Source organism: Grampus griseus (genome assembly GCF_964374135.1).
Source record: "Grampus griseus genome assembly, chromosome: 18".
NCBI classification, from domain to species: domain Eukaryota; kingdom Metazoa; phylum Chordata; class Mammalia; order Artiodactyla; family Delphinidae; genus Grampus; species Grampus griseus.
In genome coordinates, this window is record NC_139012.1 from 74,460,348 (window position 1) to 74,476,607 (window position 16,260).

Genomic DNA, 16,260 nt, shown 5'->3' on the forward strand with positions numbered 1-16,260 from the left:
GCACCAGACTAGGTACTTTACTTTAGTAGCTTGAACTGCATGAAGTTGCCACTTTTATTTTTCTCTCTACAGCCTTTGTGAGGTAGATATTATTATCCCAACTTGCAGATGAAGAAACATGGCCCAGAAAGGTTAAACAGCCTCTGCAAGGCCACACAGCTGAGCAGTGCAAAACTAAGGGTTTGGGTGCCAGGCTCTCCCCCCCGCCACACACACACCTCAGTGCTACAGAAGGGCTGCAGAGGCACAGCCTCCTAGAAATGATCCATTGCTCCAAAATCCTGAAAATGCTCCTGGCCTGGGTTCTGGAGGCAAGCTAGTATATCCAGCCTTGAGATAAGTTGAAACTAAATCTGGAAGCATCTGTTTCCTCAGCTAGTTTTGTCTCCTTGCTTACTACCACACGCCATCTCTAGGAGAGGCAAGTCGGCTGCCCATGCTTGTCTACTGTGGCTAAAGGGGCATCAACGCGTGGAGGGATGAATTTGAGGGGGACATTCTGACTGGCAATTTTATTTTTTTAACGGGCCAGAGAATGTGTTCTATGCAATACAGAAATAGGGTGTGTAGTATCTGTATAAATGCTTATCTTTTTTTTTTTTTTAAGCCATCAGCCTTGACTGAAAAAGACTGCCAAGTCACCCACTATGTAACATTCCTAAAAAACTATTTTCATTCAAGCTTTCTTGTTTAAACTGGTTGGCCATCTGTTTCTAGGAGAAACTGGAAAGGCAGAATGTCAAACAAAGGCCATGAGTCAGAAGCTCTTTCAAAGTGCCCTTGAGCAAAACCTTTAACCTTTTTGGGCCTTAAGCCCATGTCTGAAATGAGAAGAGTAATCATGCTGTTTATTTGTCTAACAAATATTTGTTGAGCATCTACTGTGAGCCAATCCCAATCCCACTGGGAGGCTTCTAGAGTTTATCTGGTTATTATTAAAAAATGATTTGTGCTTATGAAATACCACGTTGGTATCTACCACAATGTGAAGTGCACATCCTTCACATGCACAGATGCGATGTGAAATGCACGACCCGTTTCCAGGACTGTCCTGCAGAAATACTTGCACACGGGTACAAAGATCACAGGCCGTTTATTCCAGCCTATTTGTAATGGCAAAAACAAAAACAAAACAAAACTGCAGACAGTCTAAATGTCAGGAATGCCATTAATCAATTTAAAAGAATGGGGAAAGTCTATGACATTTAAAGGGGGGGAAAAGCAAATTATATATATCAAATTTGCTTTTATATTTTTATATATGATCCCATTTATGTAAACGGAAAAGACCTTTGATTGGGTACATATAGTTATAAGTGCATAGAAAAAGCTCTGAAACGCCAAATGATGAACAGTGGTTACTGCTAAAAAGGTGAACTGGGGTGGCTTTCACTTTTCACTCTATAAACATCATATTGTTGAAATATGTTTACAGCAAGCTTATATGACTTTTTTTTTTACTTGTAAACATAATTAAAAATTTTTAAATGCCTTAGAAGTTAACCAATAAGAACAAACAGACAAGACAAACTTAATTTAGGCTTTAGACTCTGCTAATTCTTAGATTGACACTGTTTATCTCTGAGAATGAAGTTGAATTCAGATGCTCATGGAACCTCATGACTTGAGATAACCCTGCAGACTCCGGAGAGGAAAAGGTTATAGAGAGAAAATAACACACGGCAGAGATGTTTACAGAAGGGGCCATTCTGCCCTTGCAGGCCCCTTTGTAACTTCTCAAAGCGGGGGAAGTGAGAAAAAGAGGTGAGGTGTGGGATCATCCCCCGCCTGGAAAGTTCTCGCTGGGCCTGGTTCTGACGCAAGGAAGCCTTTGGAAGGCGCTCTCCCCAGGTGCCCAGCTCCGAGTCAGCACGTTACTGAACAGGACAAGGTCCACCAAGGGGAGACGTCCCGTGACTAACCCCACCACCGCCCTGTGCCTCACTGTAACCAAGACCCTTCTGGCTCAAGAGGGTGGGAGGAAGGAATACAGGCTGGAGGCTGGCCCTTCTGCAGACTGTGGGGAAGCCAGTGCAGTGAGGGCTGAGCACTGCCAAACACAGAGGGCAGGAGGGCCGGCCCAGAGGAAAGAGCCCCATTGTCCCGTTGCCTTGATTCTCCCCTTGATCCTCACACAGAGGGGGCCACGGCCAGTGAGTACAAGGCTCTGATGACCGAGCTCAAGATCTTGACCCACATCGGCCACCACCTGAACGTCGTCAACCTGCTGGGAGCCTGCACCAAGCAAGGAGGTAAAGGGGAAGCGAGGGCCTGCCCCGTCCCGGTTCATGCGGCCTGGCGAGCTCCCTGTCCCGCAGCCCTGCTCCCCCGCCTCCTGGCACGTGGCCTGGTAATAGTCCAGAGGAAGCAGCCTGTCCGTTGATGGAAGGTGCTGCCATCCTGGAAGTGCCTTCCCTGGCTACTCAGCTTAAAGGTTCTGGACAGAAGGACTCCCTTTGAGACCTCCTTCCGCAGGCTCGAGGTCAAGTGCAGGGCGTTTTTCCCAGGATGACTTGGGAGGAGTATGACCGGAGCCAAGGTAAATGCACAGAAGGTTAGCATCCCTTGAAGCTTCATCCAGAGGAAGGAATCACTCCCGGCAGGCTCCCAGGAGGAGGTGGGGTGCGGACACGGCCTTCGGACAGGCCGTACCCACAGGGCCTGGTGCAGGGACAGGGTGCATTATGACTGAGGACTCGCACACCTTTCCATCCTCCCCTAGGGCGCCTTTAGTACTCCCAGCATGCCCCAGGACAGGGCCCACGTGCAGAAGCCTCTCTGGGGCCACTTCCGCTTTGACCCAGAACCGGAAGTTGTTCTTGCCCTGTGGGCCTAGAGCCCAGCGGGTGAGCGGTGGGGATGGCGCCTTCGGGGAGCCCAGGGGACCCGCAGTGCAGCTCGGGGCTTTCCTTTCCAACCCTCTGGCCTCTTTTGACTAGGGGTCGCCAAACGATGGCCGGTCAGCCTGGGAGCTTACTTTGACCGTTTTTAGTAGTTGGGGGTGGGGGGGAATATTTTGTGACATGGGAAAACGCTATGCAACTCAAATTTGTGCGTTCCTAAAGTTGGATTGGAGCGCGGCCACTCATTTGGTTGTACTGTCGTCTACAGGTGCTTTCCGGTTACAAAGGCAGAGAGCTGAGTAGTTGCGTGGCCTACAAGCCTAAAACAGTTACCGTCTCTGTCTCTTTCTTTATGAGTTTGCCGATCCCTGCTTTAGACCTTACAAGCCCTGGGGCAACCTCCGTGCAGACACCCCCAGGTGGCCATGCAGCTGGAGGGGGGGGGGTCAGGCCAGACAGGACCTGGGAGGGAGGGGCTGGTGTGACAGTGTCCTGAGGCCAAGGGGCCAAGAGGGTGGCTGGCAGTTACAGGTAGAGCCCTGACCTTGGCCCTTCCCCTCCCCTCCCCACAGTTCTTTCTCTCCTACTCTTTTTTCTGCTTCTTCCCCAGTCCGACCCCCACCAATTGTCTCCTTTTCCTTTTGTATATTTTTTTAAACCCCTTCTCAGGTCCAGTTGGAAAAACAAAAACAAAAAAACTCTCCCACCCCCAAGTTGCATCCCCCAGACCCCGCTAACATAAAGACAAGTTGGTTTGAGGTTTCTCAGGCCCACTGATGGCTGGCAGATGGCTGGCTGGCTTGGTGTGGCTGAGCATGTGTCGTTTTGCCTGCAGGGCCTCTGATGGTGATTGTGGAATACTGCAAACACGGAAATCTCTCCAACTATCTCAAGAGCAAACGGGCCTTATTCCTTCTCAACAAGGTAAGGAACTTAGGGGTTGGAGGTTTTTCAAGACAGCAGTGAGTTTCCGTTTAGGCTGTAGCAGCATAAAGCAAGAGAAACTATTTTTCCATTGCCAACTAAAGAATGTCACTAGCCATCCATCCAGCTCTGCAAGGATTGAGTCATGAGCCACTGCAGTCGCTGACCTTTAACACACCCTGAAAGGAGTTCAGGGGCGGAGATCAGGAATGAGGCGCTCTGTGCTCTGGGAAAACTAGCAGAACAGGCCTTCAGATCGTTACATATTTTCAGGAGAAAATTTTTTTTTTTTTTGTGGAACCTGGATTCTTGCATCTTCTCATACTTAGAAAAGCCCCGAAACCATTAACTAAGATGTCTGTTCTGCATAACTAGTGGCAGCCTTCTGCCAAGATGTGTGCTTAATTGCACGTCCCCTTTTCACCAACAGCACGTATATGCTGACCTCGCCCCCTACCTCTTCAGAGCAGTTTCCCAGAGCTCTCTGAGAGGCTGCTCCCGGGCTACAGTCCTCAGAAAGACACTGAATGAACCCAACTCACAGCTTTTACGTTGTGCATTTTTTTCAGTCGACACCATGAATGACTGAGCTTAAAACACAATCTCTGCTTTTTTCGTTTAAAAAAATTTTTTTCTTTCCACGCTAATATAGCACACTCTTTTTCGGGTGAGCACAGAGAATATTCGAGCCCACTGTATGCAGTGATAATTAGAGATTAAAATTTACTAGCCATCTACCTAAATATCAAATCATCTTGATAAATTTCTCTCTGTCTCTTTCTCTCTCCATAGATACTCAGACATGCACAAATCACTTAGTCACTCATTTCTTAAAAGACGATGGCAAGCATAATCGTTTCCATTGATTAGATTAGAGAAATTAAGGACTCAGTCAACTGACTTTATAGTCAACAATAGAACAGTGACGGGGCCAGAGAAATCATTTTCTTCCCTCCCTACTGCCTTTTCTCCCACTTCCCCACACCTTCACCACCGATGTCACCCCTATACACATACTGAACCGGCCTTACCCACCAAAACAAAGCTATGTAATAAAAGGAACACAAGGGTCCAAGTCCTGAACGCAAACAGAGTTTAAAAGGGATTACTGAGTGAAGGAGAGTTGAATAAACCTTTGCCAATGTGACCTATTTCACCAATGGTGTGTCCTTCTCTGGACTAGAGAAGCCCACGAGACGATGATTTGACATTATTAACCTGTAATCAGCAGTGTCGCTGATGAATCCATGTAGCTTGGTGGTTTAGGCGCTCAGAGTCCAGGCTCAGACTTCCTGGATTTAAATCCTATCTCTGCCACTCAAGAAATCTGGGACCTTGGGCACGTTACTCAGTCTCTCTAAGTTTCAGTTTCCTCATTTATTAAATGGAGATAGTAATAGAACCCAGCTGACGGAATTGTTGAATCAAATTCCGTTCATCTCTCCATAAATGTTAATTACCATCATCATCATCATTGATCCACCGAGATAGAAAGACTGGGTGAATCTAACTTAATGCCACTCATCTATATGATCTGGATGACGGATAAGGTATGCGACACCCAAGAATGATGCCCGTCTCTGTCATGCGAGTGAGATTCTCATGGGGCACACGAAGAAGTCCCACCGGACAGCTGCCCATTCTCTCAGCCTCTGATCCAACCGGAGACACAGGTTTTCTACCAGACTGGCAACATATACGCAAGAACATACTTTCCCAATTTTAAACCATCCCCTCTAATAATGAGACTCTTGAAGCTGAAAGGGAACTTTGTGACCAGCTAGCCTACACGCTCACGTTACCGATGTGCCCAGAAAAGTCAAGTGACTGGCCTTAAGGACACACAAGGCAAGAGATGACGTCGAGGAGAAAACCCAGCTCTCCTGACTCGCCCCCCCCCCCCCAATGCTTTTTCCATGCACTGCACTGGGTAAAGAGGGGAAAAAACATAAGAAAAACGGGAGACTGGTGCCCTGGGCTGAGAGCAGTACAAACTCTCCTCAGTCCTGAAATCCTGGGCTGGCTTCAGGAAGAACTAATCCAGCAAGAATACCCCAGGGACCCGGGCAGGATGGAACGTTTGGGTTCGTGCGTCCTTTGTTTGAAGAGATTGCTTCCTTCTCTGGCTATATTTAATGATTCACCTCCCTCTTGGTGGAGCTTAGTGTTTTCGTGGAAAACACACGGCTGTGTTTCATATTTGGAACCTAAAGGAAAAACCAAATGGCCAAACAGAAATGGGATATTTCATTTTCCAAGTAAGTTCACTAGATCTTTACATATTATATGTAATAAATTCCCTGTATTCTGTCAGAGTCCCAAAAGTTCAATAAATCAACATTTACCAGAAATGGTTACCAATAAGCAAAACTAAATATACCGTTGATTGGGAGTCAGGAAGGGGTGAAGGAGTCTTGAGTTACGGTCCTTGGAGTCACGCCAAAGACTCGAGCCCTTTTCACCCCAGCATCTTTGCCAGCCCCCTTCCGCTGCTGCCGTCTGTCCTGGGAAGGGTCTTGTGGAAAATACAGTTTCTGTCCCCCACTGAGCAGAATCGAGTCTAACTGCCTCGGGGACACGTAATAACCAAGAGTTACGATCTCCATCTCCACTCAGGTAGGTCACCTGGACGGCAGTCGGGGTTCCCTCTGAGGCCTGACTCCCCTTCTGCGGCACAGGAGGGTCTCTTGTCGAGGGGGCAGGAGCCGGGGACCCTCCACGCTTCCAGGGTTTGTCAGGCTGAAGCAGCCTCCTCTGTCCTCTGCTTGCTCCCACGGCGCCCTCTAGTGGAGGGACCGTTCCCACTTCGTGACACTTCCAGGAAAAGCCACGGAAGGATGGGGAGCCTGGGGAATCTCAGCCCTGCCCCGAAGGGCGGGCGGATCGGGGGACACCACTGAACCCCAGTCCCTCTCCGACCCTGTCTGGCACTGCCATCTAGCAGGACTGAGCTAGGTACTCGGTCGAGTCCTGAAGCCACTGGGAGTCCTGTTTCTAGTGTCACAGTGATGAGGTGAATTACGAAAAGGTGATAAAAATCTTTTCTGGTTCCACCCTGAATCAACAACTCCTTTCCCGTGAGTCAAAACGTAACAAGATGATCGAGCTCTTCCGATGAGAGAAAGGAAACCCAGAAAAGCAAGGTGGTTTGTTCGAGATCACATGGTCAATGAAAGAACCAGATACACACCAGGGCTTAGAGGCCCAGTCCAGGGTGAAAGGCCTTTTCTACCTTCGTTAGCATCAAACTCTATCTTTGTTCTGAATGCAAGGGAGACAAGGAAACGTTCATGCTCCCTCCTTCTCCAAGGAAACCAGAGAAATTGGTAACTGCGGCCTTCTCTTATTACTCCTCCCAGGGATTACAAAGGCCCCGAGTTGACCGGGGATCCTTTTCTGTCATCCCGTATCCTCTTTCACAAGATGGCGCACGGCATGGAAAAGCGCTCAAAGGCATAGGCTGGAGTTGGCCGAACCTGGGTTCAAGCTTTGCCATTTACTAGCTGCATGTGACTTCGATTACCTGGCTTCTCTGAACATAATTCCCTCGTGTATTACAAGCAAGACCTACTTCGTAAAATTGTTGGAAAGATGAAAAGAGAAAATGTCCCGAAGATTCTTAGTGTACTGGCTCACACCGAGTGAGCTCTCAGTTAATAGCAGCTGCTGTGGATATTCCTTTATCCTCCCCGAGATGCCGTCAGGGAGCCCAAGAGCAGAAGAGACTCCACAACCCCAGGCGAAGCCAGGCTACTAATTTACTATCCATTTTGTCGGACGACATTCTCCTAGGGCAGGCGAGTGCCAGCTTGAGGGACTGGTCTCCCCGTTACTGTTCTGTCCCTTTCATCTGTGTCTTTCTTGGTCTGTTAAAGGATGCAGCCTTACACATGGAGCCTAAGAAAGAGAAAATGGAGCCAGACCTGGAGCAGGGCGAGAAACAAAGACTAGATAGTGTTACCAGCAGCGAGAGCTTCGCAAGCTCCGGGTTTCAGGAGGATAAAAGTCTGAGTGATGCCGAGGAAGAGGAGGGTAGGTATTAATTCCTTCCTGTCCTACAGTCTGGGATATTTTTACAGCAGACTGTGCATCTCTGAAATAGTTTTCTTATTTATCACCCTAGTAAACACCCGTGGGAGACTCGAAGCGTAATGTCCTGGGGAGATAAGATTTGAATTTAGATTATTTATAGAGTTACTAATTTTGACAGGGAACTGTACAATTGTCTCCCCTCCGGCCTTTCTGTCTTCATGGATCATCCCCTGCCCCCCGTGCTTGGGCAAAATGGGCTAGAGGCCTGGAAAAATCTCGGATATTCATGTTGAAACTCAAAAATGCTCTCGAAAATGAACTCTGATCTACTTGTTGGTTTGTTTCGTGTTTTGCTAACATTGTTCCAATAAACTGGGATTTGGTGGCATAACAAGAGCCATTACAAACAGTTACGGTTTTAATGCTTTCCAGATTCTGACGATTTCTACAAGCAGCCCATCACTATGGAAGATCTGATTTCTTACAGTTTTCAAGTGGCCAGAGGCATGGAGTTTTTGTCTTCCAGAAAGGTCAGCCTCACGATCTTTACTGTTTTGCTTCTTCACCAGGCCCGGTCGTGTGGATGTTCACATGGGCAAACACACACCTGTGCTATAAATCCACTTTTCCTCGTATTTGCCTGTATGTGTGTCCTTAACTGTAGAGTGAACTTCACAACACACGACCTAATTTATCCTGATATGAGGAAGTTTGAGTACAGTGACTCTTGGGTACCAGCAGGTAGAACTCAATTCCAGGGGAAAAGCTCGCTGGGTTTCAGACTAGATGAACCTGGCACCTGTGCTCCACAACGTCCTCTGGCGTGTTTTCAGAGCTGGCCAGACTCTCAGACTACACGACTCCATGGGAGGGCCTCTATTAATACATCCCAGTGGGGTCCTCCCAGGAAACTCCAGCTAGATCGTGATCTGATCTCAGCAGCTCAGGATAAGAGGTTTTGGGGAAGTTGTGCTCCCTGGGAGAACCCGATGGCCAGCTCTGTTTCCCCGATGCTGTCCTGCAACACAGTAGCAAAGGGGATTCGGGACCCTTCTTGACTTGGGGGCCTCCGGGGGTCTGTACTGGTAGAGAAGTGCTTCACGTTTGGGGCGACGCCACATGCGTCGGGAGCCGCTCCCTTCATGTAAAGGAAGCGTGCGAAAGGGATCCCCGAGTTCAGAAGGAGAACACTGAGAAGGCGCAGGCAATCAGCCGATGAGATCGAGGACTGATCATGCCACTGTTTTATTCTAGTGCATTCATCGGGACCTGGCAGCACGAAATATACTGCTGTCTGAGAACAACGTGGTGAAGATTTGCGATTTTGGCCTTGCCCGGGATATTTATAAGAACCCCGATTACGTGAGAAAAGGAGATGTAAGTCAGTTGGACGTTTCTTGGGCTCATTTAGGCCCTATCATTTCCAAACCACAGACCAAAGCCCTCGGCAGGGGTCGCTGAAAACCAGCACGCGCTTCCTGTGGAGGCGAATGGTCCGCGTGCACCGTGGACCCGAGAGCCCTCGCACGGGGCTCCGGGAGGCCACGGTCCCCTCCTCCTGTCCTTCCCCTGTCCCTGCTCGGCTCCTGTCCTTTGGGCTCCGGAGCGCTGTTCAGTGGGCCCTGCGGGGACCACAGCGTCCCCTCCCCTTTGCCCCCTGGGGGAGTTCCCTGGGCCGCTGGAAAGAACAGCCTGGACTCTTCCCCTCAGATAAACCCGGGTGATGGATTCAGCAGGTGTACACATCTCAGGAAGGGCGGGGGCAGGCGTCAGGATGACCTTGCCGGGGAGGAAATCGCGTCCCTCCCGGGTTTGCCTTCAGACCCAGCATCGCTGCCAGCTCACATGGGCCTCTCCTCCCCGCCTGTTTCTGAACATAGTGTTATTTTTGCTTTTGCGGGTGACCTCCTGTGCCCCCTCTTCTCTGGCCTTTACCCTGAAGCCTTAATTAAGTCTGTGTCTGGGCTCTGATGACTACTCCACAGTCGCGGTTCTCAAACTTGAGCGAGCACACACATCACCTGGAGAGCCTGTTCAGCTGAAAGTCTTGGGTGGAGCCTGAGAATGTGCCTCAGCTGGTCCCAGGACTACACTTTGAGAACCACTTCTCCTCCACAGTTTTTTTTCCTGTTTTTTTTTTTTTCTGGCCGCACTGTGAGGCATGTGGGATCTTAATTCCCTGGCCAGGGATCGAACCTTCACCCCCTGCACTGGAAGCACAGTGTCTTAACTGCTGGACCACCTTGGAAGTCCCCCACTCTTTCTTTCTTTTATTTATTAATTTTTTGGCTGCGTTGGGTCTTTATTGCTGCGTGCGGGCTTTCTCTAGCTGCGACGAGCAGGGGCTGCTCTTCGTTGCAGTTCATGGGCTTCTCATTGCGGTGGCTTCTCTTGTTGCAGGGAACGGGCTCTAGGCACGCACGCGGGGTCAGTAGTTGTGGCTCGCGGGCTCTAGAGCGCAGGCTCAGTAGTTGTGGCGCACGGGCTTAGCTGCTCCGTGGCATGTGGGATCTTCCTGGACCAGGGCTCAAAGCCATGTCCCTTGCATTGGCAGGCGGATTCTTAACCACTGTGCCACCAGGGAAGCCCAGCCCCACTGTTTCTTTCTATAGAAGGAAAACAACAAGCTTTCCTTGAGAGCCCTGATTTGCAAAGATGGCATCTACCCACGTGTCAGTCTGTGCTTCTTTTGTGTCCATCCGTGTCTCTTTCAGCCTCTCCCTGGCCCTCCCCCCTCTTTTTCTCTTTGTCTCTCTACTATCCCAGGCTCCCTGTCAATCCCCATCCCTCTGAAGTGGCCGGGCCTAACTCACTGGAGTTCCTGCTTGAAAGCCAGCCACATGGCATCCTGAATACTGTCCATCAACTATCAACTTCCTTCTTTCTGGCGCCTTTGCCAACTCCCCCCATTCAATGACTTTTTAAATCCTTTTTTTTTTTTTTTTTAATAGGAATGCCTTTCGAAATCCTTAAGAAAAATTCCAGGAAATTATCGAGTTTCAGGATGCCTTCTACTGCAGATCACTCTTTCCCAGGTCTCTGTAGAGTGTGAGCTCTTGTGGGGAGAAGGATTTCTTACAGAGTCAGAGTCAGGACATGCTGTGCTCGTAGGAAGGGCTCAGTGAACAACTGCTGCCATCACAGCAACTGGTGTAGCACACCGCTCTCCCCCTTGCAGCGTAACACTGCGTGTTATGAGCTTCCTCCGTGCTGGGAAACCATCGCTGCTCTAGGAAGTGACTTATAGGCCAAATGTTATCTGGGACGTGACCCCGTGGGCACACGGGTTGAATGTGCTCTGTCGTCACGTTCTCCTGCTCAAGGCCCCCTTGCCCTTTTCTAGACTCGACTTCCTCTGAAGTGGATGGCTCCCGAATCCATCTTTGACAAAAGCTACAGCACTAAGAGCGACGTGTGGTCTTACGGAGTACTGCTGTGGGAGATCTTCTCCTTAGGTAAACCCGGGGGCAGGACGCGAGCAGACGGGCCAGGACCGCGCGCCCCCTCTGCCGAGCCTCCGCGGGCAGATCAGCATCTGACACCCACGTAGGCTCAGGCGGGTGGCGTGTGCACGTGCGCCTGCGCCGCAAAGATGTTCGTAGGGCCGTGAACGAGGTCTGACCGGAGTAAGAGCCGCAGTCAGGCTTGTCTTCAGCCAGTCTGGCTGCTCCTTCCCTGTCCTCGGCCCCCTTCTTCTAATTCCTCAAACACCCATTCCTCTTCCCTCCCTGCGTCCCCCCCTCCCCGCAGAATTTCCCAGGAAAGACCCAACAAACACAGCTCAACCCGTGCCTCTGATGTCAGCACAGCCAGCCCCCGACTCTGGTTTACGCTGGTTGTATTTACCCTGCTTCCACCAGCACCCACTGCGGTGGCTGGAAGCCGCGTCCAAGGCGCTCAAGCACAGGTGCGCCCGGAGCCCCCATCTGCTCGCAGACACGCACCGAGGCCTCCCGAACGCCGGGTCTAGCCAAGAGGCTTTCGGACTTTGCCAGAAACTTGCCTTGCAGAGCAAATAAAAAGTCACCCAGTAACATCCCTGGTTTCCTGTAATGTGTGAAAAACATTCCTCTGCTTTCGATGACAGGCACCTGTTGCTTCCAGTCTTTGAAAGCAGCTTGGCGGCCACAGTGGCCCCGCGGTGACACAGGGCCAGTGCTGCACGCCGCCCAGCTGCTTCCTCCTGACAGCAATCACTCGAAAGTGCAGACAAACAAATGCTGAGACAGACTCGGTTCGAGGTCTGGAACAGGGCAGATCAGGAGGGCCTGCTACCCCCGAGCCCTCCCTCAGCCAGCAGTCCCTCTAAGAGGGACGGTTACCTGCGATCCTGCCCAGAAAAACTGGCAAAAGGCAAAGTCCCGGCTCCTCGGGGCCCCCTGCAAGCCCCGCCCCACAGCAGCCAGCCCAGTCCCGCAGCTCCTGGCCCCCTTCCCTCGGGCCCCTCACGGCAACCGGTCCCCCAGTGCTGTGCGAACCTCACACGAGAGTAGTGAGTTCAAGTCGTTCTCAGTGAGGTGCGAGTGAGCCACCAGTGACCGCCTCCGAGTCTACTGGCTTTTTAAAAAGCAGCTCATTAACTCAAGGAAGGAGTCTAAATGCTGGGCTTTCTCTAGGGTTCCTTGTAGGGAGAGGGGAGGTGCCACCCTTTCTCCTGACCCAACAGACCAGAGCAGCCATGGGAACGGCCTGCGGGCATCTGACACCCAGCACCAGGGCGCCAAGCGCCAGCAAGGATCCGCTGAGCTGCCCTGGGGCTTGCGCTGGGCGCTGAGGTCCGTTCCCATCACCAGGAGTTCACTACCCAGCCCTCCCCTGGAAGGGAGGAAAGAGACACGGAATGGCCCCCCGGGGCGTTTCGTGCCCTGAGGCCATAACGTGCCCTGTGTTCCGGTACAGGTGGGTCCCCGTACCCGGGCGTGCAGATGGACGAGGACTTCTGCAGCCGCCTGAAGGACGGCATGAGGATGCGGGCCCCGGAGTACGCCACGCCCGAAATGTGAGCCTCCGTCACCTCCAGCCCATGGCTCCCCACCCCCGCACCCCCAGCCAGGCCGCCCCAGGAAGGGGACGTGCTGCTGACGTCCAGAGCCCCTGTCCTGGGAGATGCAGGGGGCTCTCCTTACCCCAGGGTCGCCCCTGCCTAGCCGCCTGGGGCCCAGCCGTGCCGGGAGCACGTTCCAGAAGCGAGGCGTCACGTCCTGGACCCGTCCCTACCTAGGGCTTCTCTCCACCCCCGACGTAGCTGCGAGCCGAGGTTAGGAACGCAGCTTCTAGCTAGGAGCCCGGGCACAACTGAACAGCCCGCCCGGGAAGTGGAGGCCAGACCCCGTGCCCGCTCACAAAGTGGGCCCACGGCCTCCGCAGCTGACCGGCCCTCCAGCCACACCCGGGACCGTGGGGGGCTGGCTGGAGCGTAGGGGGAGACGTGGAGGAGAGGAACGGGGGTCTGGACTGGGTAGGAACCCTGCTCCCCAGAGGCCCGCGTGGGCAACGAGGCACCTTCAGCCTGTGCGGAACAGGCGGCTGGGGCTGCTGCTGGCGGGGGCCCCTCCGCTTGGCCCCGTGGCTCTAGGAGGACGGGAGGACCAGGGTGAGGGCTGTCCACCTTGGACAAGCGCTTGCTCGCCCCTCTCAGACTCTGTCTTCCTGACGCTCTGTGGGTGTTTTGCCCTGAGGCCTGGGCAGGAAGGTGATGACCCCGGCAGTTCTGTCAGGCTGCTAGACAAGGACTCGCCCCCCCCCCCCCCCGTCCATGCTCGCGGCGGTACCACCTTTCCCGAACAGACAGGGGGCCCTCCCCCTCCCACCCGCACAACTTGGGGCTGTGAGGAGCCCCTCGACGGCCTTTGGGAGGAGTCGGAGGGAACGAAGGAAGTGTGCGCTTGGCCAAAGTGCCCTCTCTTTCCTTCACGGCCCAGAGACAAGCTAGGTCAGACCCGGGACCGTGAGGACGGGGGACTCGGGCCACGGAGGCGGGGCTGGGGAGCGGCCTGAGTGCAGAGGGGAGAAGGGACCCGGCCTTCTCAGTCGTACGTGGTGTCCTTGCCAGCAAAGCACAAGGCCCTTCTGAGAGCTGGGGACGCGGCTAGATTAGCCCCAGGCCTGCGCTGGACTGGAGAGGGATTTTAAAGGCGGGAGAGTTCTCAAGTGCTCACTGCTTTTACGTGGTGGACAGGGGCAGACACCAGGAGGTCTGGTTTAAAATGAGATGACTTTGCACTTTACAGTTTTCTAAGCGAAGATCCCAGCCTGCTTGAGGGGCAGGCAGACAGGAATTTTCACCTGAATTGGATGCGTGACGAAACTAAGCCTCTGAGAAGTCTCATGATTTGTCGGCTAAGTAGAGAGGAGACAGATTTAAAGGCAGTCCTCTGGACTGAGCTCCCTAGATCACAGGACTGTTAAGTTAGGAATATACCCCATGTTCCTTAGAAGAAACGTCTAATATGTCCACTCATGCTTTGAATTAAATATTTCCTTGGACTTTTCATATAATCTGAAAATCTCAAAAGCAAGTTCCCAGTGACTAACAGTAATGACTGCGGTCGTCAACCACAGGCTTTATTAGTTATTTAGCGCTTATTAAGCGTCAGGCACTGTCTTAAGCACTGTAACATATTAATTTACCTCATTCTCATAACAACCCTATAACGCGGGTGCTGTTATTATCTCCATCTTACAGATGAGACAACCAAGGCACAGAACACCTAAGTGATTTGCCACTTTGCCAATTAGTTAAGCAAACCGAGTCTGAGTCCAGAGCCCCCAGCACCACGCTACACACCTGCAGGGTGTGTTTCCAATTCTTATCCAGGTTCTGGTCCAAAACAACTCACATCAGCTTTGGGCCCAAAACTCACTTGGACTTTATCAAACCTTCAAGTCTTTATATAAGGTAGCACTTGTACCCCAGTCCACAGAAAGAAGGATGGTCCCTCAATTCTAGGGAGTTTATTTTAGAAACTATAAAAACAAAGAAGGAGCTTTGTGATTCGTTTGTTGAGAAGTCCAGAATTCAAACCTTCAGCGTTTGAAAGCTGTTGGAGTCATTTCCCTCCTGTTTGTTCCAACAGCGGGAAGGCCCTGGTGAGGATGAAGGGCAGCTCTCAGAACTAGGGTTCTGTGACCTGAACTTGGTCTAAATTGGCGTGCCCTTGGGAGCTTGGGTGATAGCTTGGAAAGGAAGCTTTTCTCACAGTCCCGTCACCCCTGGCTCATTTTCTAGAAGGGCCATGGGGTTGGGTGTAACTGGTGTCTCTTTTCTTTATTAAACCTGTTTACTTAGGGATGTAAAACGGTTTTAACGTGAGTCACTCATTCCTCGCCCAGAGCCTGTTTAATCAGATGTCTTTCAATAAGGGAAGAAATAATGAATGTTTTGATTTTTTTTTTTCTTTTCCTTTGGTGTTTGAGATGATTTGCACTGAATCTTAGGCAAGAGGAGTGGAAACTAGAAGTCAGAAACCAAGAATCAAAATAAAAAACAGCAAGAGTTGCAGGTGGTCCCTTCGGCTGGTTTCAGCAGAGAGGAACCTGGGAGAATCCTGTTCACAGGCCTTGCATTTCCCCCACCAGCTGCCTCTCAGCAGCGAAGTGATGCTGGTCGGGATAAGCCTGGGGCCTCTGCTTGACCAAATGCTCCCTACTCTCAGGGCATGCCCCCCCCCCTTTTTTTTTGCCTGGTTCAAGCCTTTCTTGCTTTGGCTGCCTTGTATAGAATATCTGTGTATATATTTACTGTTCTTCCAGTGGCCTCTGAGAATCTGTTTCTTGCTAGAGACGAGGGAGCCTTAGACAAGGTAAGGCAGACACAGGCCAGCCTCTGCCACAGCCCACACCCCTGGGGTGAGGATCCCAGACTCGAGTCTCGTGACCACCTGCCTCTGTAGCGTGCATTTCTGTACCTACCTCAATAAATTAGTAAGATGTGTCAACGGACCTTAATATGAGATCCACATGGGACTGTCTTACACTACTCTAGCCCTGTGGTCGCTAGCAGGCTGGCCTGGGTTGCCTGGAAGGAGCACGTGCCTTGAGCCCGCACTCTAAGGCACTGCTCGTCAGGGAGAGTTAAGGGACCTGTCCTGTGTCCCCCAGAGAGCAGTGACGACAGCCCAGAGTCCCAGCCTCCTTGGTGTCTATAAGCTGAGCCCCACTGCAGTGGTACCTGACACCGGACCGCACAGCACACTCACCCAAGGGCCCTCACCGCTCTTAGAACAAGTCAACCCACAGCCCGCCCCTAGGGTTTAGGTCAAACAGGTCCAGTAGATGAGACACAGGTGGGAGGGAACCAGAATCACCTTCTGAAAAGAGTCTTGACCCAGAAGTTTGGACAAATGGAGGAAAGTTAGCAATTCAGACACGTGATCTTTATGAACTCCTGTCCGTCCCTAAACAAAGACTTAAGTACCCAGCAAGCAGATATCCTATCAGAAAGGAGGACCTCAGCTCCACC

The 16,260-nt window shown here is 51.6% G+C and overlaps 1 protein-coding gene across 1 annotated transcript in view; it reads left to right on the forward strand.

The window, feature by feature from the left end:
- Positions 1-16,260, forward strand: part of FLT1 (fms related receptor tyrosine kinase 1) — a 170,888-nt gene that overhangs the window by 144,557 nt on the left and 10,071 nt on the right. Inside the window, exons 19-25 of the mRNA XM_082675546.1 lie at positions 2,139-2,252; positions 3,679-3,767; positions 7,643-7,799; positions 8,232-8,329; positions 9,054-9,176; positions 11,143-11,254; positions 12,699-12,798. Coding sequence (XP_082531672.1) covers positions 2,139-2,252; positions 3,679-3,767; positions 7,643-7,799; positions 8,232-8,329; positions 9,054-9,176; positions 11,143-11,254; positions 12,699-12,798 — 793 coding nt within the window. The remainder of the gene's footprint in view (positions 1-2,138; positions 2,253-3,678; positions 3,768-7,642; positions 7,800-8,231; positions 8,330-9,053; positions 9,177-11,142; positions 11,255-12,698; positions 12,799-16,260) is intronic.